The sequence below is a fragment of the Enhydra lutris genome, unplaced genomic scaffold (genome assembly GCF_002288905.1).
Source record: "Enhydra lutris kenyoni isolate GAN:26980312 unplaced genomic scaffold, ASM228890v2 scaffoldscaffold9, whole genome shotgun sequence".
Taxonomy (NCBI): Eukaryota; Metazoa; Chordata; class Mammalia; order Carnivora; family Mustelidae; genus Enhydra; species Enhydra lutris.
This window is the reverse complement of record NW_019154093.1, coordinates 29,981,265-30,006,563: the sequence shown is the minus strand read 5'-3', so window position 1 is coordinate 30,006,563 and position 25,299 is coordinate 29,981,265. Positions and strand designations below refer to the sequence as shown.

The following is a 25,299-nucleotide window of genomic DNA, read 5'->3' as shown; positions in this document are numbered from 1 at the left end:
TTAGATTAGCGTAGGGTTTCAGGCTGTCTTTCCATTTTCAGGGACATGAGTTATACAGGCATTAATAATCCTTGGTGAAGCTGAAGATTATTCATTACCTTAAGAGCCTTTTTAATGAAGCAAGCAATAAAAAATGTATTTGGTAGATTAGACCTGATTTAACTGACATTACATATGACAAATTCTAGTTTGCACGTATGGTTCCTCTTCCATGCTGAGCTAACCCATAGACAATAATTCATTGTTAAAGCTCTTATACCCCTTTCAAGGAAATTTCTAGGGACTCATACAGGATGAAATTTTTTTGAAGTATGTAGTAAATGATCACCTAATGAACCTGTGCAATTTGGGTGCCTCGCTTTACATGGAAGGTTTACGCAGCACCACCGCCCCCCCCCCCCCCCTTTTTTTTTTTTGTTATTTCAAAGCCAAACTCAGAAATGCATAAATATTAGAGCAGGGGAACCCACAGGCTGAGTAGGCAGTGACCCTTGCTCAACTGTGAGCCTTCTGTCCATAAAAATTGATAAAAGAACTCAGACAACGATGACTCCTTTTTATTTGAGCCCTGCTAAATTTTATTTGTACAAGAAGATTACATTAGATTAAAAAACTTATGTGAGCCGCTTGATAATGTCTCTGAGAGAACTTTTGCCCTTGAACTGGAAGTGTGATTGATGAAATCTGCTGGAGAAGGAGAGCAGCCTAGGGGAAGGGTTGGGGATACTCAAACCGAGAAACACCAAGGTAGCAGCTCTCACTTCTCACTGAGGGCCAGCGAAACAGCTCTCAAATAAAAGCAGATGAGAATATTTATCTTGCCTTACTCTTTGCAGTTAAGTCTTCAAACTCAGGGAATCACTGCAAAGACCAAAGAAATAGCTCAGTTTCCGGAGAGGAAGACTTTCCTAATACCAAAAGGGGCTTGTAGAGCAGACTAAGAAAGAGAAGCCACACTCCCTATCACACACCATAAGCGTGGCTGAGGACTATACAAATAATCCAGCCCCACTGACCACTGGGCATGGGTTCTTTGTTCCCTACTGGGATGGCTTTAGTTCTGGGGCACTTTCTGACTATTGAAATGGCTAGGACTTTCAGGTTCAGAATAGCATCTAGTTTTTAAAGAGTGAAAATGGGGGTTTGGAGTAGAAGCAATAGCCTAGTCCATGTCTTGCAGATGATCTGACGGGACCCCTTCATTCACAAAATGTTTAATCTATCCAATAAACACTGATGGGCTTCTACTCTGGTCAGGGGATACCATGGTGGGCCAACACAGACAAAATTTTATTTTCAGTCATACAATTGAGGGCATCTTGAACACAGCCTATTGAAACCAGAATTCTCGTCCTCTTCCTTCCTTTATACCTGCTCTCTTCCAATCTTTCCTGTCTTAGAAAATAGCTTTTCCATCTATATAATTGTTCACTGTCATATCCCCAGAACACCATTTGGTACTCAACAAATATTAGTTGAATGTACAATCATTGACTGAATGCAAGAGTGGTACAGAAATCAAGAACCACACAAGTCGACTTAAAACTTTTTTTTTTTTTTCCACCTGGCAAAAAGCCAGAGAGTTTAGGGATCTGTTATTTTCTCTGAGTTAAACAACCCATAAGTGAAGAAGTTAAATGGCTCTGGTCATCTCTTACTTTGCAAATGGTGCTTTAAGGAACCAAAGTTGTTTTGTTCATCTAATATGGTATGGTTTGTCTTTGCTGGTAGCAAGAACATTTGACCCCTCACCCTGCATTTGACCAAATAGTTTCTAGTCAGTGATGGAATGTGGCATTTCCCAAACAAGGCTGGGAATGTACTTAAGCATAACAAAATGATACACTCCACTTGGGCAGCACGTCAAACACAAAGGTGGGAACTCCACTGTCAAGAGTCCCCAGCAAGCAGACCTTAATGATAAAGTGACAGTGCTTCAGGTGCTCAATGGAAAGTGATAAATGATTGTTTGATTATGAAAAATTGTGGTGGCCAACAAAGAATGCAAGGGAAAATATTCACTTGAGTAAAGATCAGGTGGATAAAAGTTAAAGTTGATAGAGGGAAGAAGTCAACGGATCTTGGAATCCCTCCCTTTGACTGCTAATAAACATCCTAGCACTCTTTGTTACTAAAAGGATATCATTAGCAACTTAACTTTAGACCTTCGTTTCTTTATTATATTTTACTAAAACAATTCACCTTTTCCTTGTGGCACAGAGTTTAACACAAACCTAAGAACACATGGTACTATATGAAATTAATTCTGTAATGACTGACTTATAAGGACCAATTAATTCTTAATTAGTACCAGGAAATCATTTAGCCTGTAGTTTCAAATTAGGCAACTGCTGAGTCTGCATTTCCAAGGGTTATCCCTCACAGCCCTTACTTTCTCATGTCTTGGACTTTCTGGTGTTCAGCCATTAGCTTATTGTGGAACTGGGTATATCAATCATTCAAGATCTTGAGCTTTAATTTCTTCAAACAGAAAATAGTTGTGTTACAGACATTACACAGACCTCTTAAAAATTATTAAATACATGCTATTTCTCTAGATAAACTGCTAGTATCACTCTTTTACTGGATGAGACCCATGTTCGTCCGTTCTCTAAAGCTCAGCCTTCAGCAACATCTAAATTTGGATTTTCTTCTTTCCTAGTTCTTTCCTTTCTCTCTTTTAGCTTGACTTAGATGTTTTCATCGTGCCTAAGTTTTTGCCAAAGTTGTCTCCAATCATTTTAGAAAGTTCCGTTGGGGTCAAATCAGTCCATCACTCAATCTGTAAAATTCACTAAACGTACGTTGAGATCTTCAGATCAGGGTCCCACAGAAGAGACACTACCACTTGGGAGAATTCTACGGTTGCGAATCTGGCGTGGCGCTAATGCAATCCACAAAGAAGGGTCTCCGTCCAAATTTTTGACAGAGAAAAACATCTCTTATGGATGTGTGTGCTGTGAGTAGTTGACACAATAAAAAATTATAGCACATTATGTCAATGCATATTTAGCTCCTTTAAAATGTGCATTATTTACTTGAGAGTCAATAAAGGCTTTTCTCAAGTGGTTAGTTTATTGCGGTGCATCCATCTGTATCCATGTTGATGTTAATACAATTTTGTGTATTAAAAGGCACTACAAAATTGGCTGCTTCTGGGGTCTAATACTCTGAGTACCCTAGGCCAAGAGCAGCGGAGAGTGTCAGAAACACTCAGCTCTGGGTGGATCTCACTACCCGCTTAGACTTTAACCAGAGGCCAGACTTATTTAAAACAGCCGCTGGGCTTTTTCACAAACAATGCAAATCAGAAGGAAGGAAATTGGATCTGGTTTCTCTGGCTAGAATGGGACCGCCTACACCTTCTGAACAAAGTAGACACAATTCAAGAAACAGGGAGCCAGAATTTCCCAAAGGGGGTAGGAGCTCAGTTATTTATTACAAAATGATCATATTACTGGATGCTTAAAAAGAAAGCAGGTCAGGCGGGTTGGTTTACTTGTTTGTACTCTGCCCCCGTCCCTCGGCCCGCTTCTTTAAAAAGATTTTCTTGGTTTTAGTTTGAAAGAGAAAAAGCTAAAAATTCAACACAATATGTGTTTTTATTTTTAACTTAAAAATGCTTTCTCCCTTAAAGCAGAATGAGGACTGGGGAAGGAGAAGGTCAAGGTCATTACTGTATTATTGTGTATATTTGGGGAGACTTATTTGATCCAAGTGACTCTTGGTCTGAGTCCTCCATAGGGAGGAGGACTTATAGACAAATATTCTAGCTCAAAAAAGATAGTATTAGGGAGGCATAGCCACATAGATTCGGTAGCTCATACTTCATTCTTTTATAAATCTTGGGAAAGAAAAAGAGAGAGGAGAGTAATCCCGCCTTATCATTTTTAGCAGTTTTGCCCAAACTCAACCTCCAAGAATTCTAATAACCTTCCCGCATATTTTCTCAAACCAGAATTCATGGGTCGAAATACGTTCTAGTATTTAACGGGCATATTGCTTTAATTGCTTTATTCCTTGTCCATGAACCATCACAGATTCTCCCAGATTGGACAGAGACTTGGGTCCATTTCACGTGGCTTTCTGGCAATCTTAGAGTCTCTTGTCTGGGAAGCTCCAAAGAAAAGCCATCAAGAGAGCAGCGCAAATAAAACCTAATCCCCCTTTAGGTGCCGTGTGCTCTTAAGACAGTGTGACACACAGCCTTCTTCCCTCACAGGGGGAAACATCACTCCCAAGCCTTGGCATTTGTAAAACTTCACAGTCTTACCATTCATCGACCCTAAGTCAGGGGCAACAAGTGAGAGTCCAAACTGTTTCTGTGTTAGCGCCGTTACCAGAAAAAGCCACTCGTCCCTTCAGCGGTAAGATGTTCTTTAGACAAAAATAACCATTTCTGTAGAGCAATGGGTGGCATTAAGAACTCCTGACTACTCATATTTAGAAGTAAAGATTTTAATAAGGCAGAACTCTAAGAGGAGAAGAAAATGGAAGAAAAAAAAAAAAAAAAGAAAACCTGTACTAAGGGAAAAAAGCCTTCCACAAAGGCAAATGGAATTTGAATTATTTGGGTCGTCAACTACTATGTACTTGGCTTCTTCAGAAATTCAAAACCACCGTATATGACACCACTGTAGCTTACTTAAAGCTGAGAAATGTATCTTAATGGTCCATAGCTATAATTTATAAATCATACGTAAGTCAGACATGCCACTTACCAAAGCCCAGGAGTCTGGAGTTATGGGATTTTATTTTAACAGAGACACAAGGAAAGGGGAATTGGCAAAGGTTTTTCAACCTTGAGGAGGTGGAGCCTTTTCTAAATAACCAGACTAAATAACCAAGCCAAGGTTTTCAAAACATATAGCACCCATCTTCAACATTGCCGAGATGCACATCAAAGACCTGAATGTCATATGAGAGAAACATATCTGACATTGCATGACACCTGGTAACGCACTTTGTATTTTTATTACTGCTAACCGAAGTAACTTTATGCTACACTGCATTTCCAAGACAGTTGGTATATTCTATTCCATTTGAATTAAGGGGATCCTCAGGTTGGAGATCAAATTCCAATGTCTCCTGGAAAAACAGACAAAAAGGTGGAGGAGTGGGAGGGCAAGGTCTTTTAAAGTTTTTATTTAGATCAATTTTATCTACTGAAAGACCCTTCCTGTGCTGGGGTCCTGTCTTAGAATCTAGACCCAGGGTTGGCACACATCTTTTGAAAGGGCCAGAGAGCAAAGAGTTTTCAGCTTTGCAGGCCACGCCGGTCTCTGCTGCTATGGGACAGAAGTAGCCACAGATATCACACAAATAAACAAGTGTCGCCATGTCCCAATAAAATTTTATTTTCAAAAACAGGCAGAGGACTGGATTTGACTTGTGCGCTATAGTTTGTGGGCCCCTGGCATAGACGCACATAACTCCTGTTCACCCTCCAGACACCTGCCATGATGTGCTCATGAGTTGAGTCCCTGGTGATCCCTGCTCTTTCCACTTCTTCCCTACCAAACCCCATCCTTGTCCTGGTCTGTTTTCTGCTGAAGACTCACCTTTTTGAAGCTTTCAAGGCAATCTGCTTGTCTTCTGTATTTCTACCAACTATCCATTGTCACTCTTTTTTTTCTCTTTGATGGGAGTTTGTACCTTTGGACTACCTTCACCCACTCCTGCTCCCATCCCCCACTATAGCCCTTTGATTATCCCTCTTCACCATTATTTAACCTGCTTCGGTCTGGGCTGGTTTCTCACACCTGTGTGTGTATAATTTTAAGTTAAACATATGAGTCCAAAAAAAGTAGAGATATAATATGAGGACTGTGGGCTTTAGAGTCCTATAGGTACAGATTTAAATTCTAGGTCTTTCACTTACCAGCTATGCTTTAAGTTTCTGAGCTTCTCTATGACTCAGTTTTGATATCTGTACAGTAGGGCTAAGAATACCTCAAGATTTTTCTTAGGATCCAGTGAGACAAAGTATGTAAGACACATGGTATAGTTTCTGACCATGTGGGTTAGTGATCCATAAATAGCTTCTTTTATTGGTAATACTATTATAAGTAAGGATGGGGATGAGGATGGGAGATAAATAAACTGAAATTTGTTCCTATTTGCTAAGACCTGTTTGGATTATATAATACACAAGAGAAAAGGAATATTAAGTAAGAGTAAGAGGGGCCTACTGCTTATCTATCACTTGGACAAATGGATACTAAATATTGTTGAAAGAATAGATACTATCAGTACGGATATGACATAAGGGTCTTGAAAAAAAAAAATAATCCCTTAACAACCAAATGTTAAACAAAGCAGCAGTAGCAACAACTTTGATCTAATGGTCATAGATACAATGACCTATAAAGACTGTTTTTGACCAAGTATACTTTGACCCCGTATCTTTGCTTAAATCTCAAACTCTGACAATCCAGAAACTTAGAACTATGGGACTATCTCCCTCTAGACTCTATTTTTCACATAGATCTACAGTTTTTGAGTGTCCATACTGGCCTCCCCCTTAACCATGTGGACCCCTGCTACCTAGGCACATGTCCAACCTAACCCAGAATCTAAGCATGTCTTCTTCCAGCCCCCTCAAACCCAGATACAATGGAAATTTCTATCATTCTATCTGTTTCTGGGAGTTCTTTATCAGAGATCTCATACATGTTAATGCTAAAAAAAAAAAAAAAAAAAAGGTTTTTAAAGACAATCTGGAGTACTTTTAAGAAAAAAATTCTAATTATTATTAATTTTGGGGGGGAAAAATTTCTAACTAGATTAAAGGACCTTAGTTTTGTTTCTGCCACTACTTGGTTTATAAATACGGGCAACTTCTTTCTCTTCTAGTTTTCTCCTCTACAAAACGTAGTTTGTGCTCAAATGTTGATGCTCACCTAGTTTTGCATTCCAGTGGAACTCTGTCTCTGGGATTACAGTTACAAATACTCAGTAAAATTGATCCATAGTGGTAACACTGAAATCTAAAATATCTGAAACAAGGGGGCATGTACCTCTTAAAAGAAATTATTTTTAAAATGTTTCTGAGATACGAAGTTATTATTTCTGGACACAGTCTTTAAGACATCCTGGCTTTGGGAAGGCTCTAATTTTTAGTTTTAAAATCCCCGAGTGAGCCTGTTCAAAGTACCGTGACACAGAGCTCCCGTCTTGGGATCCTGATAGGACCGCCTCTCTGAATATGCCACGTTTGCACACCACTTGCCTAGGCCACCATGATGGCTAGTGTGAATTATGTTCAAATATCACACAGCAGCAATGATGATTGGAAATACAAAGAGGGACTGTTTAAGAAGCAAAGTGGACAAGAATCCTACTCCATGAAGAAAACCTGAGCTTTTATGTTACAGGCAAGCAATACTAAGAAATAAGAGATGAAGAATAAGAAACCCGGCAAAACACTTGAGGAAAAAAACAACCCCACAGACTGGGTGATCACAGAGGGGAACAGAAATAGGCAGGGAGTCCTCTCACAGCCTGTTGGAAGTGTACTGGAATTACAAACGCAGTCCTGCAAAAGAGAATTTCCAAAGTCAAGTGCGTGGAGATGCTCCAGCCTCTCAGAGAATTACTGGTAGTTTGTGAGCATTTGCCGACATGGGGGTAAAAAAAAAAAGGCAAAAAAAACAAGCAAATAAACAACTACAAAACCCATGATAAACATAAAAGCACGGGCTGATTGGCAGCCGTTCCCCCACCAAATCGTCAGATTTACGGTGTAGTGTAAGCCCTTATTTCTGAGAGACAGGATTACTAAGGCAGAGGTTATTTTCAAAGCATCCTTCTGAACTCCAAGTTATCTTCCTGAATACACCCCGTAGGATTGGAGCATTTACTCCTACTGTGGTAGATTTCACACAAAGAGAGGAAGAAAGAGAAGAATTAGTCCAGTGTCTGAAGCCAGGGGTTCAAGCTTTTATCCCAGGTTGGGTATCAGATAGCTCTGTGTGTCAGCCTCCTGGCTTCCTTCACTGCAAAATGGAAATCATATGTCATGTTTGGGTTTTAGAGCTCAACTCCTCTGTGCTTGAAATCATCACTCCCTATCCTAATCCATGCAAAGTCACTTAACATTTCTGAGCCCACATTTCCTTATCTATAAATTGGATAAAATAGCCCAGAAAAAAAAAAAAAGATTTTTCTCAGGATCAGAATTAATTCTACTTCCATGGCAGTGCTCGTTCTTTTAAAAAGTATGTGTTGAGAATCAGCTATGTGTTAGACATTATATTAGACTGTGGGTTATTTACTATTCCTAGACTGGTTTTTTTTTAGGACAAATTAAGGTATATGAAAAATAATCAGGATCATATAATGTAATGTGGCAACATGAGATAACTAGGAGTCAAAAGCTGGACTGTTTTCATGGACCTGGAAGCCTATGCATGGGCTAACAGTCACTTTCTAGTACCTAATTTACCTGTGCTCTGCAAGTTCTAACTGCAGGAATCAGTCACTGCAGAGAGGGAGAAAGCTGAGCTCATTGCCCCAAGTTCAGGACAGCTTTGTTATCTCCAGCAGTGGACAGCTAGTAGTTCTGTCTGTCCAGCAGTTCTTCACCATTCCCTCTGGAAACAGAGCTCTCATGGGTTTTGGGGGCACCTATCCTTCCCTCAGCCCCAGCCTAGGTAGTTAGAGTGGCCTCAACCCTATCCCTGGCTCGGCCACATGAGTGAGAAACCCCTTTATCTTTTAAACATAAGGATTTAGTGACCCAAGCAAAGGACCCAGACCAGGACAATCAGAGCCATAAGCATCCAGTAGTAGAGCTCTACCCAGATCTACTGTGAAAAAGCTATTCTCTTTCACCCTTGGGGTTGTTACATTGGTGGAAATGAAGCCTGGAGCTGCCCACATCATTAATGCCACAGTCTGAGGGGATTCAGCCTAAGAATGAAGTTCACACAGAAGAGAGCAGAGCTGAGGGAGAGAACAAGACACAGATTTCTGAGGGTATCACCTGGATTCAGCTCTAACTGAAGCCATCCACCCTCAGACTTTCTAGTTGTAAGCACCAGTCCGTGATTTTCTTTTGGAGGAATAGAGGGATGGTGAAGGAATTTGGTTGGGTTTCTTTTACTCGTAAGAATATTTCACTTGAAAGAGTCTATATGAACATATCTTCAAAGCATTCATGACCAGCTATGCAACAAGTTTGCAACTTTTACTGTAGTGTTCAGGAACTGGGAGATTTGGGAAGATCTGGAGATATCCCTCAGGGATGCCAAGGTTTTCTAAGTTTATATCGCATGCCAATGGAAAGGACTGATACAAACTGACACACATAAATCCAACCCCCCACAAATACTTCAAATACTTGTGCGGGATTATCCCTTTCTTGACTTCACTGTTCATTAATCTCATCATAGTGATAATGATTTGTTTCCTATCTACCTGTTTAGCTAGACTGCAGGGGCAAGACTCATCTGGTTTGTTCATTAGGGCCTAGCGCCATGCTTGGCAGATGGTAAATGCTCAATAATTACCCGCTGAATCGATTTTTATAAACAACAGACTCTTGTTAACCAAAGAGGTGCTTATCTTATTCTAGCAAGACCACACCTGAATGAAGACAAAGCCAAGAGAAGTCTCTACCATGGCTGAAGGGCTACCTATCAGGGGAGGGAGCTATTTACTTGCCTCACTGAGCAGATGCCCTTGTTCTCCAACCAGGCAAGAGCAGTGAGATGGGGTAACCAGGCTGCCTCACTTCCCTGAGACCACATGTTCTGCTCTGGGCATCTGTGGCTCCTCCCAGAGAGGAAAAACATGCATTCCTTCCCGACCCACAGGAGCAGGTGGGAAGAGTAGGCTGGGGATGAGGATAGAGGAATGAAGGAAATGAGAACTCTCTCCTGAGAATCACATGCAAAGAAAGCACATGCAGGTATGAGGATAAAAGAAGTCATTGCAGAGGTAGGGAACATTTAGTCATTATACTTATGACAGTTCCCAGCCCTTTCCATATGCCATTTCACTTCCTCTGCCTCCTCATGTTTTAACGTTTTATACAGATGGGAAAACAAAGGCAGGTAGAAGATAAGTGAGTCGCACAAGCATATGCAGAGTCCAACTGGCCAGCCAGAACCCAAATTCTCTGCTGGCTGACCCCACAGCCCACGCACTGTGCACGGTGCTCCGTGGCTCCCCTCTGAATTCTTCCTCAGAGGTCAAATGGTTTATTTCCCCTCTGAAGTTTTTGTTCACAGGTCCCTTATTGTATCAGAACCTGGCAACTCTGATGTTGTCCACGTTGTGTTTTGCACATCAGAAAAAGGAAGTGTTTGACTGGGGCCGGGGGTAGGGGGCCGTGGGGAGAGAAAGCAACCACCATTTCTTATGAAGAAATGGCACTTGATGACTGGAAATGTACCCTGGAAATATACATTTTAAACAACCTTCTCTATGTGTGATTAAGTGCACTAATTTCAACAATACAAAGGAGGCGGCATGAAATGGGTGACTCTCTGGGATACTGCGACCACATTAATAGGGCTGTCCATTCCCATTTCAAGTGTCTATGCTCACCCTCCCTGTACACCCCTACCTACACATATGATAAGCTGATACTACATAAACATTGTTAAAGCCACAGTACTATGCTATAGTAATTCACTTAACTTTAACATGATTTATGGTTCTGTCAATAGGGGAGGTTGAAAACCCTGCCCTGAAGCTTCAATGTGAGCCTCATATTTAAAACAGCAATTGTGAGCATGTGTGTGTGTGTGTGTGTGTGTGTGTTTGTGACAGAAGAAAATATTCCACATAAAGAGGAGATAACAAGTCCAATACTGACTTTTTTACTCCACTCTGAAAAGAGGAAAATAAAGAATGAGTCCAAACATGGAATCCACATGATATTAAGCTAGACCAAGAAGAAAGAATGGCTAGGGATTTATCTGATTATGTGATTTATAGTACAAGCCATACCGGAAATCTCATCAATGAGACAATTTTAAAGAAGACTTGCTGGGAACCCTGCCTTCATCATGTGTGCCTATGTTGGGTCTATGGTGGGGGAGCTGGGGAAGGAGGAGAGGAAGAGAGGGAGGGAGAGACAGAGAGAAGGAGAGAAAGAGGCCAGGAATTCCAAGGGAGAGCAGCTTCTTTTGTCAAGATGAGTTTAAATCTCGGCCCACGGCCCAAGTGGTGAATCACCCTATCTCTCTCTCTGGCACTCATCCTGGGGGCATTTCGCGTCTTTAAGAGATTAAGGAGCCAACTGGTCTTGTTGCTCTAACCTGTCCTCCTTGGGACCACATACTAGCACGATTCCCCTGCAGAAGAGCTCTCTTTAGAAGTTTGCTGCAGGGATGACAAATTAACCCAGCAGGGTGTCCCACACATCTATCTCGGTACAAATTATTAGTGTAATAGAGCTTTTAGTTATGCATTTATCTAGTAATTATTGAACGGTTACACAAAACCAAGCTGAGCAGCCACGGCCTTTTATGAGGTTCGCTCAGTGGGTGGCCTTACAGTTAATTTAGGATAGTTTTCCACTAAGCAGTTGACTTGCAGACAAATTAGCTCAACAGCCTTCTCCTTTAAATATTTTCCATGTCATAGTGAAACTCTTTACAATACAATAAAGGTACAGTTTTAATTACACGCTTCCTGACTTTTGTTTAGTTGTAGTTTTAAAACATTTGCTGGCACTCTTTTTTCCTGTGGCTGGGCAGTACTAGCTGGTTGTAAGTATCTGGCTAATGAATTTAATAATTTCCTGAACTGGGACTTAAAGGATCTTTGCTCAAAAGCTGGCTTCCCTCTTTGCCATCCAGCTCCTTCAAATCCCAGTCGACAGCGTCTCCCACTGGGGTAGACACCAGCACCCGGGCTGACCCTGACCAACATTCACAAGCCCTACTGGCTTGTCTTTCAATGCCTCTCAAAGGTGGTACTTGTTCGGTCTACGATGCCCGCACTTGGGAATCAATTCTGGCATTTCTTATTGTAGAGTGACAACGTAATGTTGTCTCAAATGACATACTCCAATAATAAATAAACACCTTGTGTCTGCTGGCAGATTCTTTCTGCACCTTGTTAGCAACAGGTACTTAATTGCTTCTCATTTCCCTGAGATGATTCAATTGCACTAAACCAGGAGAGACAAATTAGATTCAGCTCCTTGGAAAGGAGAGCCGGTGGGTTCTACAACTAAGTTAAAAGCTTTCCTAAGAGGCAAAGAAGTTTGCAGACACGATGCGAGAAAGCTGCACACACCTATCACTTAGATCGAGGGGGGCCCGTGCCAAGGGAGGGGTGCCGTGGTGATGGTGGCGATAGAGGGAGGACTTCTTCTTGCGGGTCTTTAATGTTGACAACCAACTTTGTAACGCTACAGCAAATATTCTACAAAAAGGGGATCACATCCCCTCAAGTTTGGTATTTCTCCTAATGCTTGGCAAGGTAGAAGCTCTTTCCTTAAGGCAAAGTGAGTATGTACTGAGCATTTATTCACTAGGCGGTGCATCTCCCTAAATCCCACCGAAGACATGCACTTGGATATTATATTACCATTCTGCACGGAGGATGGAAACAACTCCCTATTATTCCCAGACTTTCTGTGTATCTTTAATCCAATCCATGCAGCCACTCATGTATTCAACAAATGTTTGGCAAGTGCTTTCCTTATGGCAGGCACGATGCTGAGGGACACAGGTAGGAAGAAAAAAGCCATGGTTCCTGCTCCAGGGGGCCCTGCCATCTAGTGATAACTGCTGCCTTCATATTTTGCCTCTCCTCTCCTTCCTCCTCTATTATTGTCTATGAATCCACACTCCTCCAACCTTTCCTGGTGACCTCCACTTCCTGGAAGGTGATCTTAATTCTCATAATTCTCTAAAGTATGTTTTTCTTGGCCAAACTTGGGAGATATTGTTAACCGCAGACCCTTAGATGTTTCATCACTAAGAGCAGGATCCCTGCCTGAATCACGAGGATCTTGGACTTAGAGAGGTTTATAGAGCATATAAACTTCTGACTACCTCTCCAAACAGAAACGGGCATGACTCTTGCAAAGCCACACAATAAATCTTTGGTTTATGTGGCTATTGTTTCGGCATATCTTATGTATATTTTTGGTACCGGGGCAATTTTACTTCTAAACTCCCTTCAAGGGTATATGTTTTTTGAGTTAATAAGAAGTGGGTGGTTTAGCTTCATGCTCACGTGGTGTACATTTTTAATTCCTCAGTACCTAGTTATCGAAAAGCACAATTTGTTGCTGTTGCTTTGTTTTGCAGGCTTACAATGAGAAAGCACTCCGTGGGAGAAGAGGGCTTGAGTCCTTATTATTCTTTTTTTTTTTTTTTGAAGATTTGATTTATTTATTTGAGAGGGAGAAAGAGACAGAGACTGAGAGAACGAGTTGGGGGAGGGGCAGAGGGAGAAGCAGACTCCCTGCAGAGCAGGGAGCCTGACGTGGGACTTGATCCCAGGACACTGGGATCATGACCTGAGCTGAAGGCAGACGCTTAACAGACTGAGCCACCCAGGCGCCCAAGGCGTTAAGTCTTATGCTTATTTGGACTCTTCACGATGCCAAATGCTACAGGGGTTCTATATCAGGATGCCCTTGTCCCCAAAAGTACCCTAAGCTTCCCCTATCACAGTAATACACCTGCTGGCTTTCTTGCCCCATCATCCACCAGGAGGTAAGCACTCCGAGGCCAGAGTCCCAGCTTCTCTTGGTCATTCTATTCGGCAACTAATAGAGCATGTTGTACCCGCTGTAGTGCTCCATAAATACTGGTGGAAAAAAGGAACGGATCCTTAGAGAGACAGGGGAGTGTGCAAGTCAATTGTAATATCAAATAAGTCACACTGACCTCAAAAATTGTGCATTGAAGTGACTTGCATATAACAGAAAGCCTGCATTACCAGTAGCAAGGATTCACGGGCTAATAAAAAGAGGTCAAGTGATTTGTTTATGGCTCTTATTAAAAAACTCAGTAGGATAACATGGGTTATGTCATGCTTATCAAAAGATCTAAATGGCTATGTTATGTCTTCGACTAATAAAAAATGTGAAAACGAATTAATTGTTTAAATAAATACAGTTTATTTCTCCCACTGGGGGAGAAAAAGGTAGAACCTAGTGATATAATGGAAGAGGCACTGAATTGGAGACTTGATTTCTGGTCTTGGCTGAGCTCACTCATCTGCAGGAGTGATGTGGAATACATTGCTGACCGTTTACACGCATATTCCCCTCCCACTTACCCACTTATAAAGCCCTAATTTTATACAGAGTGGCTGTGTGTTCAGCTAAAAAAATAATGTAGACTTCCTCGCCTCTCTCGCAGCTAGAGGTGATCATGTGGTGTAGTTCAGACCATGCTGCACAACATTCTACAAAAGGTGTCAGAATGAGCGGGCCTTGCTTTCTGCTTGGAATGCAGATGTGAGGCAGGTGTACAGTGGCCACATTGTGATCAGGAGGTCAGAGCAGGAGGATGAACACAACGCACTAAAACAAGGCTAAGAGAAAAAATCTCAGCCCTTGGACTATCACAGTCCTGAATCACATACTTGTTTTTATTTGAGAAAAATACGACCTGTTTAGTTGATCTTCTGTTACTTGCAATCAAACACATGCTTAGCTGATACAGGAAATGGATTAGACCAGATTTCCAGAGCACTATTCTCAAATTCTGTGGTTCTAGATGAGGCTCAGTGAGTGCTTACTTGCTAATTATTTTCAACCTCCGTCTTGCAATGTGTACCATTGTAGGCGCTTCCCCACTTCTAAATTCTTTTTTTTTTTTTAAAGGTTTTTATTTATTTATTTGACAGACACAGATCACAGGTAGGCAGAGAGGCAGGCAGAGAGAGAGGAAGGGAAGCAGGCTCCCTGCTGAGCAGAGAGCCCGATGTGGGGCTCGATCCCAGGACCCTGGGATCATGACCTGAGCTGAAGGCAGAGGCTTAACCCACTGAGCCACCCAGGTGCCCCCCACTTCTAAATTCTTAAAGCAGAGTTGCTTTCCTTAGTGTAGAGCATTAAATTAAATGAAATGCTTAAATTAAGTATCATTTATTATCTTGTTTTTGAAAATAGCAAAGATTTCAGGCAGACACCTAAGTTTCAAGAAGACGAAATTCCAAGAGACTCTAAAATACCACGATTGCTCCAAATAATTCCAATAAAAGGAATTAGACTCTTCAAATCATCCAACAACCTTGTCACTTAAAAAAGCAAAGGGAAGAACAAAGATTTTTTTCAATTATCATGAATAAAGCAAACTGTTGTGATTAAATACTTTATTATGGTTGAAATTTTAAGTGCTGATAAAAGAAAGTCTTCGAAAGCCTAATCTTTCAGCTTAGAGTACACAGTAATTTTAATAATGTATAATGACATACATGCTTTTATGGAAACATGATGTCTCCTCCACTCCCCAGGATATTCCAAAATGCTTTCACCTCTTTACCTAATTTTAACTATATAGATGGCCAAGGATTATCCCCATGATACAGATGGCCAAACTGAGGCCACAAGGTTAAGTGACTTATCAAAGCCTCAAAGAAAGCCAGTATCCAAGAGGGGATTTTTTTTTTAATTTTTTATTTTTTATAAAAATATATTTTTAACCCCAGGGGTACAGGTCTGTGAATCGCCAGGTTTACACATTTCATAGCACTCACCATAGCACATACCCTCCCCAATGACCATAACCCCACCCCCTCTCTCAACCCCCTTCCCTCCAGCAACCCTCAGTTTGTTTTGTGAGATTAAGAGTCACTTATGGTTTGTCTCCCTCCCAATCCCATCTTGTTTCATTTATTCTTTTCCTACCCCCTTAGCCCCCCATGTTGCATCTCCACTTCCAAGAGGGGATTTGTTTTAAGAAACCAACTACCTTCACAATGTACATAGAGAAGTGATTAGAATAGCAGAAACTAAGAAAAAGCGTAACTTTTATATGAAAGTTTTACTTATATAATCTTAACAAAAGCTTTCTTTGGCTGGAAGGCCATTGTTCTTCCCCATCTTGGAGATTCTTTATAAAGAAGTCCTGCCTGAACTATTATACATTTATCACTCTTTAGTTCTTCTGAAGCAATACAATCTTGTCAGTGTCAGGGAAGGGATGAATGCTTTCTGAGTACATTGATGTGCAATGTGGATACATTTTATTTATTCAACCAATATTTGAGCATAAAATTCATTGCCGAGACACAATGAAGATAACAAAAAGTGTAAGTTATAGATCCTCCCTTTCAAAGGTTCCATTCTAGGACAGCAACAAGACACATATATTAACTTGCAAAGCAAGACACTGGGTCTTGTGTGAAAGACTTTGGGACTTCGAGGAGTGTGAGGTGATGGCAGCCTGCATGGAGCTAAGGGGTCTTTGTGTAGAAAATCATACTTGAGCTGGTCTTGGGATGGACAAGATGTAGGGACAGCAGGATATTTTCAAATCCTGGGTGAAAATGGATGATTCACTTGTTTGCATGATTTGAGTACATATTCTATTTCCAGGCACTGTGCAAACAACTGCAAATACATGATTTCATTTGCTCGTTAGATAATATGAATCTCTTGAGGTAGAGATTATGATCTCCAATTTATAGATGAGGAACTTATGATTTAGAGAAGTAAAGCGATGTATATGGTTCACACAGCCGGTAACAGTGGTGGAGACAGAGTTCCAACACTGGTCCGTTTGACCACTGACCTTCTATCCTTACCCATGGTGCAATTCTGCCTCCCTACAAGGCCCTTTTTTTTTTTTTGCATTTGCTTCGCAATTTCAAAGAGAGGTTTCCTTTGTAACAAGTGTCCACCAAATGTCCAAATATGCCTTATGTTTATAGTAAAATATAGGGCCATTGTTGTTGTTGTTTTTTTTGTTTGTTTTTTTTTTTGTTTTTTTTTTTTTTAGCGAGGTGACCTTGTTTTGCTGTAGGTCTGTTAAAATATCACCTCAGGCCTGGGTTTTGAGATCTATTACACAGTTACTGCTTAAAAACTGGTGTTTGTCTGGTCAAGGTATTCCCAAGAGAAATTTTAAGTTTTTAAAGGAGGCAGCAGAAGTCTTGTAATCTGGATACTATGCAGAGGTGAACATATGTGATTCTGAGCAATGGTGTAGTAAACAGCTTCCCCTGTCCCTGTGCCCCAGGACCCTGATAAAGGACACAACTTTCTCTTCTTCCAGGCCCTTTGAAGTTCGACTGTCTATATGGATTCTCTAATGATTTGCTGATTTGGGTTATGGCAACTCTTTACAGTAAAAGGAGCATCGAGGTTGAAGTCTCCTTTATGAACATATCACATTTACTCCACACTGGCTCATTCAGTCAGACTCTCTCTCCTTCAGTTTGAATCATCTTCCTAAAACATCAGCTTAATCCCGTGATCTCATTCTAAGCATTAGCTTTCCATCTGGTTCAGAGAAGAATAAAGAGCAATATGGCGTCTGCAGCAAATATTTCTTAGAGAGGCTCAGTACCAACCTTAAAAAGTATCTTAGCTCCAAAATGTCTCGTGTTAGCCCATCTCCACTCTGTGATTCTTGCCACAAAGACACCAATGAAGAGTTTCATCTAAATTACTCCAATTCCCTTTACTGGACCACTAAGTGGGGGCAGGGTGCAGTAAGAATGGGTACCTGAGTAGATTTTCCAGAAAGGAGAACCGAGGATGCTGGGAACCATCTTGAATTCTGGTGAAAACAAAGAATCTTTGGTATTCCATAATTCTTAAACTAGGCACCTTTCTCTTTTCCTCACAAACATTTTTTTTTATGGTATGAATAGGAGATCAAAGCTCATTGTTCTGAAGGCTAAGGAGGTCCACTCTGGTTCAACCCAGCGCGGGTCATTTTGGCAAACGTGTTTAAGTATCCAGCATGAGGAAGCTCCCAATCTTGGCCCTCACAGGTAAATGCTAGAATTGCTATAATAATGTGTAGAACTGTGGTTTTAAGGCAAGACACCTAGAGGGCACTCAATATTTATTGAATTAAATGATAATATATGTACATTGCTTTATGCTCCTCAAAGAGTCTCTACAAATATTGTTTTATCGTGTCTCTATGTAAGAATAGGAGGTTGGGAGGAAAAGTTCATTCAGCACAGTTCTGTCCCATTTTATTGGTGAGGATATTAAAAAAATCCACAAGATAAATGGAAAGGCAAAGAGGCAGCTCACCCAGCTATCCTGATTGCTAACATCCTGTCCTTTCCAATCCTTATCACCTCGCTACCCTGTGAACCCTTCTTCTGCTTGGAATGCCCTCTATTCATGTAAGTGACTTCTTAAGATTTCATGTCAATGCTGTCTAAACTTTGAAGTCTATTTGATAAAAAGTAGTAATAGCACATTCCACATCATCTTCTGAATGCTTATTTTCTTGCATCTCTCGTCTGCCCTAGACTGTATGCTTGATGAGGACAGGAACCACTGAATTCCCAGTGACAGGCACTCAGGAAATTGTCATTTAATGAACAAATGAAACTTATGGTTTCCTCCTCTGAGTCCCCATAGAAATTTCTATTTTTAACGCTCATTTAGCATTTAAAATGTTAACCTGACCACAGAAAGATGAGAAACATTACCTGCCTTATCTCCCTGATACCGAAAATCTTCTGACTAAAAGGACTTCATGTCTTTTATTTTCCACTACAGTTTAAGATGCTTAATGAATGCTGACCCTGAGGATAATATCATAATACTACCCCACTGAAAGAGACTCATTCATAATCCAATTCGGATGCAAGGTTTCAAGTTAGAAAAAAATATATAAAAAATATATAAGTTGCCTTTCTGATTATCTCACACACACACACACACACACACACACACACACACACGTACACACCACAGAAGTGAAATAATAAGGGACCTTGAGAAAATTCTGTCAGTGATCACAAGATGTTTAAAGATGGAGGAAGTAAGTCTTCATAATTGTGGATATAGTAATCGCTTCAAAAAATAGTCCAAATACTTATTTTCATCAGTGTGATTTCTGCGTGTGTGCATTGGGCGCCCCTTCAACGGCCATTTTTCCCTGAGATGCTCACAAGTATTCACAAAGGGATTCAGATTTGTGGGTCTCACATTCAGATGAATGCAAGAAATATCAGTTTCCCCAGGCGTATGTAATAGTAGACAAGAGACCATAACTTTCTAGGATGTTTTATAATACCAGCTGGTAGATCACAGACCTACCTAAGTGACAATCTGATGGAAGAAAGTAAACATGGTTACAATTATTCATACTCCTACTGTGGGAGTTTCATAAACAAACTAATAAATATTTTCATCTTGCAATAAGATCAAGTTAAGTGATTTGCTGACATTTTCTTGAGGTTAAAAGCTTGTCTTTAATGTGAAATACAAATCGTATTTCTTGTGGACACATTTTAATAATAAACTTAAAAGCATACGAGACAAAAATAATGAAAACATTGCAACGAAAACCAGACAAACTATCTACCACTTCAAAAGGAGTGAGTGAAAACTACTCGTCAACACCGTGATGCAAACAGCCTCAGTGCGAAACGCCACATATTGAAATCAGGTTTCAAGGAAAGGGAATCAGCAGGGATGAGAGAATGAATAACAGCTCTTACTTGAAAACAGGTAACTAGCTACAGGAAAATATACTCACCTAACACACACACACACACACACACACACACACACACTCTCTCTCTCTCTCTCTCTCTCTCTCTCTCTCTCTCTCTCCTTTAACCTGTAAGGCAGACTTGATTTGGGTTCAGTTCAAATTACCTCCCACTTCTTTGCAACATCCCACAGGGAATGAGGGGTTTGGTCCCTCTTCTGGCCTGAGGTAGGGATCCAGGGTTTGATGCCAAAGCTGTCCCCAGGGAGGAGAAACTGGAGCACTTACTGCCTTTAGGAGCATTCTGGGAGAGGCCTCCTTGTCTCTCCTTCTGCTACGCTGCTCCCAAGGCCATGATCTAAGCCCAAGCCAGGGTGCTGGGGAGCGGCTCACCTCTGGGTCCTGTGATGACAGGTCGGTGGTGCTGTGTGAATGCGGTTCCCAGGGAGGAGGTCTGCGAAGGGGAGGGGCTGCTGAAACCAGACTTCTCCGACTTCTTCAGTGTGGTTGGAGATGGCATTCCTGGCAAGAAGGATGGAGTGATAAGCACATTTTAATTCAGGGCACGGCAGCTTGTACTAAAAGATAAAACTGAAAGAATTAAAAAAAGAAATCCACCTGGGAGCGCAGAATTTGTTTTGAATCACTTTGAATTTGTCACAGGAACTAACAGGGGACAAAATGGCTCCTTGGTAAGTCCACCTAGAATTGACTTCAACTTACTCTACTCAGTCACAGTTCCTTTTGGCATGATTGAGCTTGTCTAATTATGGAGGGCCCCTGCCCAGAGTTTCCTGCAAGTTGTGTGTGCCTGTGGCCCATGGGAGCCTTCAGAAAGGAAGCTCTCGAAGGCACATGAAGACCCCCATCTGCAACCATTTCATCTTGCCAGGTACCTTGCTGAAGCACGAAAGCACCTTCTCCACATTTTAAATAATTTAGCTATTTTCACATTAAAAAAAAAAAAACCCACAACAATGACAATTCAGTTGCTCATCCAATGAATTATTTATAATAGAAAAAAGAAATAAAAGATCAAAGTAAAAAAAAAAATCCTTAAATGCTCAACAATTGAAACTGGTTAAATAAATATGATCGAACCCATCCAAATCATACCGTCAGAGAATAAGGACATTCCACTTAATGACATGGAATAAAGACATGGAAAGTGATTATAAAATAGGACGTTGTGCTGGGAGGCCACTTAAAAATATAGGTCTCTGTGCAGAGAAAGAACTGGAAGGAAACGCACATAAACTCTAACGGGGGTTCTCTCTGTGTGATGGATTTGGGTGGTTTTCATTGCCTCTTTTTGCTTGCTTGTTTTCTCCTGTGATGAACATATACTACTTTTATGTTAAGAAAATACAATAAAAACTTGTTTTTATTTATTTATTTTTTTATTTATTTTTTTTTTAAAGAATTTATTTATTTATTTGACAGAGAGAGATCACAAGTAGGCAGAGAGGCAGGCAGAGAGAGAGAGAGGGAGAAGCAGGTTCCCTGCTGAGCAGAGAGCCTGATGCGGGACTCGATCCCAGGACCCTGAGATCATGACCTGAGCCGAAGGCAGAGGCTTAACCCACTGAGCCACCCAGGCGCCCAAAACTTGTTTTTAAAAATAGTATTTTTATCATAGTTTCTGAGGTTTTTATAACATTTCCAGCATAGAAAATGCTTTGGGAGGAAAATAATGGGAAAATGGTCTCTTGTAATTACTGAGTTTGTAATGTTCTCGGCAGCCAAGCTGACACACACAACTGGAGGCATCGATCAGTTTGGTAGGGTGCCAATTAAAACAATGAAAACTTGGATATAGAAATAAAGGAAATGACTCCTTGTTCTCCACATCACAGGATAAATTTGGGCTCTCTTAAATTTGCAGCACAAAACTGGTCTGTATGCACGTCAAAAGAATCAGCTCTCTTTTATTCACATAGGTCTACATATGTTGTATTCTATGACCAGAGAATTATTGGGGTGAGCTGGAAAACTAAGTAATAAAAATAATAATGATATTAGCAGGTACCCGTTATTGAGTAGTTACTAACTCACATGCACTGTGCCAAGCACTTTATAGGTAAAGATCTGTCCCAAAACTTAGTGTGGCTTGTATCTAAATACGTCCTTGTTATTTATGTCCACAGATTTCCTTTATAGGTTCTACAACACAAGCTTTGAGTGTGACTTCAGGTTCTATACAGATAGAGTGTGTTTTGTGTTTCTATTTTCAGAATATCCAACAAAGGGTCTAGAATGCAGTCAGTGGCCTGAAAAGATATTTAAACTAGGTGTCACAGTCTCAACTTTATCTGTGGCTTTACTAACCGACATAGTAAAACTTGAGAGTTTGACCCCACGAAAGAAACAAATTGCAAGTTGGTAGGCATATCTGCATGGTACCATGTAAAGACATTAGGAAGTGGTGTGTGATTTCACACCAACTGGACAGATCTAGATTCCAGTCATTCCAGATCAATATCTACATGATTTGAATGAAAAAGCACATCACTCAGCAACTTAGCTATGTTTCCTTGCTCTTTGAATCAGTAACCAAAGTCCACCATACCAATATCCTAACACCATTAGGATAGATTGGGGTTTTGGACCAACATTCGTTGCAAGTAACTTAGCCTAAGATATAATCACAGAACTACATTAGAGAGAGGATTTCCAATTTAAAAATTAAAGGGAAGAAATAAACGTTAACCAAAATGTAAACAAACCTCTCAATTCATTTAAACCTCTCCTGCGCAAAACACATTTTTAGGCTGCCAACCAGTCCACTGATTTAAGCTCAGTCAAATGCCTGAATTATGTGTCATGAAACAGAAATAGAACAGAAGATGAAAATGTCAAAACTTTTAAGATGGCAGAATCTTTTTCAGACAATGGAATCACTGAGGAAACGCAGCATCTGAACTAAACTTATTAAAGAGAGCAAATGGTTGCCTTCACAGAAAAGGAAGCATTTCTTTGAAAAGTTCATGAGTTCCAACCCATGCTGTTCTAAATACGGCAGAGACAGTGACATGACTTAAATCCACCATTTACATTTACCCTTTTAAGAGGGGGAATGGAGAGGTAAGATTCAGGTAATCATGAACATGAAGAATGATGAAGCTGGTAAACAGATTCAAAAATAGCAAAATTCAAATCCTCCTTGAAGGGGTTAAAGAGAAAAGAAATACTGTCTGCCTTCAAGAACAACAAGCCAAACTATGTATAATCTTCTAAATTTATCACAGTCAAGTAAGATGAACCCTAAGGCTGTCATGAATCTCAAAATTACTTTGTGTTTTCAATTTTTAAAGACTTATATTGAGCACATTTCCTTATTATATACTTTAATGTTTTCTCCATATGCATAATGTATGTTTTGGTTAATTTGCTTCATATACTTAATTGACAGGATAAAATTTCAAAATGGTAGTAAACTACTTTATGTTAAAAGTGAGAGAACATTAATCTTGGCTTTTATTTTTGAAATCAAATTTGGATTCTGCCCGTTAGATTAAAAGTAAGCTTCTTGTTACAATTTCTCTTACCAATTATCCATGCACAACTGTTATGCCATGGTTGTACAGATTAATGAATGATTGGCTTTTTCTTAATAAAGCAAAACTTTGATTTCAATGTATTTTTCAGAAGCATCAGATTTTTTTAAAAAAGATTATAAAGTAATGCTGCCCTTTTTTCCAGAACAAACAATTATTACTCCAAAGTTCTTTTCACTATGTAAAAATAAAGAATTTTATAGAACAAGCAGCAGAAATTTAGCAGGATGCTGTGTTTCAATGGGACATTTTCTCCTATTGATTGCTCTAAAAAAAACCCAATGGTGGTAAAGAAAATAGAAGATGGATTTCTTTTTTTTTTCTTTTTCAACCTTTTTTCAGAGAGAATGAGAGAGAACGAGCATGTATGAGTAGCGGGGGGCGCAGAGAGAGAGGGAGAGAGAGAATATTAAGCAATTCCTCAAATGCAGGACTTGATCTCACAACCCTGAGACCTTGACTTGAGCTGAAATAAAGAGTTCAATGTTTAACCCACTAAACCAACCCAGGTGCCCTAGAAGACAGATTTCAAAAAGCATTTTGGCTTGTCATTGGTTTTCTAACCATCAGACTTTCTGAATTTCTCTCCACTTTGCCATTTTCCTAAGCTACCTGAGTTGTTTGAAATAGTGTCCAGGGGACACAGGCAAACGTGAAATTCTAGTCATTCAATGACTCTGTTCCTTGAAGGCAGTTATAAGTGAGAGGCCCAATAGGAAAACCTTGAAAGCAAAGGCCAGAAACAGTACTCACAAATATTCCATTATAGTCATCACTAATATTTGTGGTAGTCAGAATTCTAAGATGGCCCCAAGGCTCCTGTCCTTGGGGTACCTACTCTACATAATCTCCAGTTGAATGTGGGCAGTATCTGTGAATATGATAGATGTTCTTCTCGTAATTAGGTTGTTGTATTGCAAAGGTGAAGGGACTTTTGTAGATGTAATTTAGGTCCTTAATCAGATGACTCTGAATTAATTAAAAGGTTATTATCCTCGGTGGGTCTGACCTAATCAGGTAAACCTTTTAAAAGAGAGACTAGAAGTCAGAGAGATTCTCCTGCTGCCTTTGAAGAAGTAAGCTGCCATGATGTAAAGGGGTCTCTGAGAGGGCCATATGGCAAGGAAATGCAGGGACCTGTAGGAGCTAAGCAGGGCCCCTTGCTGACAGCTAGCCTTAAGAAAGCCAGAACCTCAGTCTTAAAGCTATAAGGAACTCAATTCTGCCAATAATCATGAGAGTTTGCAAGAAGACTCAGAGCTGTAGTCCAGGACTACAAAATGCAGCCTGTACGAAATGCTGATTATAGCCTCCTGAGACCCTGAGATGAGGGACTACCTAAGTTGTGCCCAGACTCTTGACCCATGGAAACTGGTGATAAGGTAATAAGGTAATAAATGTGTTTCGTTTTAGGCTATGTTTGTGGTAATTCGTTATACAGCGATAGCAAACTAAGGTGTTACTCAAATATGAGACTACTGTCCATTCTAGAAATGTATGTATTAAAGATGTTTACTGGGAACTAATTATTCTCTAGAATTCCAGAAGCTTCTATCATTTTTAGCAAATACATGCTAGATAGCGAAGTTTGCCTCTAGCCTACACTCACTCAGAGAAAACAGTAAGACATCTTTTTGGAAAAGAGGCGAATAAGTGGTTACTTCTAATGGCATAAATTTTATTTCCAAATAAATTTGGAAACTTTCTCTTTCCCCCCGATTCTTTTAAGAAATACCAATAACAAAATCAGATCAAATGACATGAAAAACCTCAAAAATAATTCTTGGGGTCTCCTATAATAAATCAAGGTGTGTTTGGTAAGGTTTATCTACAACCTGATATTACAGAAAGTAAAAAAGAAGATACAGGGGAAAAACACATAATTAATTTCAACTCCATCTGTCTCCTAAATTTTGAGACTTACCAACAACTTTGACTTGACTAAGAACTTTATAGGGACAGTTATAAATCAAGTCCTACAGGAATGAGAAGAAAGTACTTTGTACTATACTTTGCTTAAGGAAGCTTCTTAAAGGGGATTTTTAGGAGTCAAGGAGGTACAATATTAATGGGAAGGTCGGGGGGAAAGGGAGAGATCACAATAAACTATAACTATTCCAGAAACAATG

General features: G+C 40.2%; 1 protein-coding gene across 3 annotated transcripts in view; it reads right to left on the bottom strand.

Moving 5' to 3' along the window:
• Positions 1 to 25,299, bottom strand: part of LOC111143037 (nuclear factor I A) — a 357,887-nt gene that overhangs the window by 52,904 nt on the left and 279,684 nt on the right. For 2 of the 3 annotated variants that reach the window (XM_022496467.1, XM_022496468.1), the window contains exon 7: positions 20,007 to 20,135. In XM_022496467.1, coding sequence (XP_022352175.1) covers positions 20,007 to 20,135 — 129 coding nt within the window. Of the gene's footprint in view, positions 1 to 17,654; positions 17,709 to 20,006; positions 20,136 to 25,299 lie in introns of all 3 variants that reach the window. The other variant, XM_022496466.1, reaches the window with a different exon arrangement.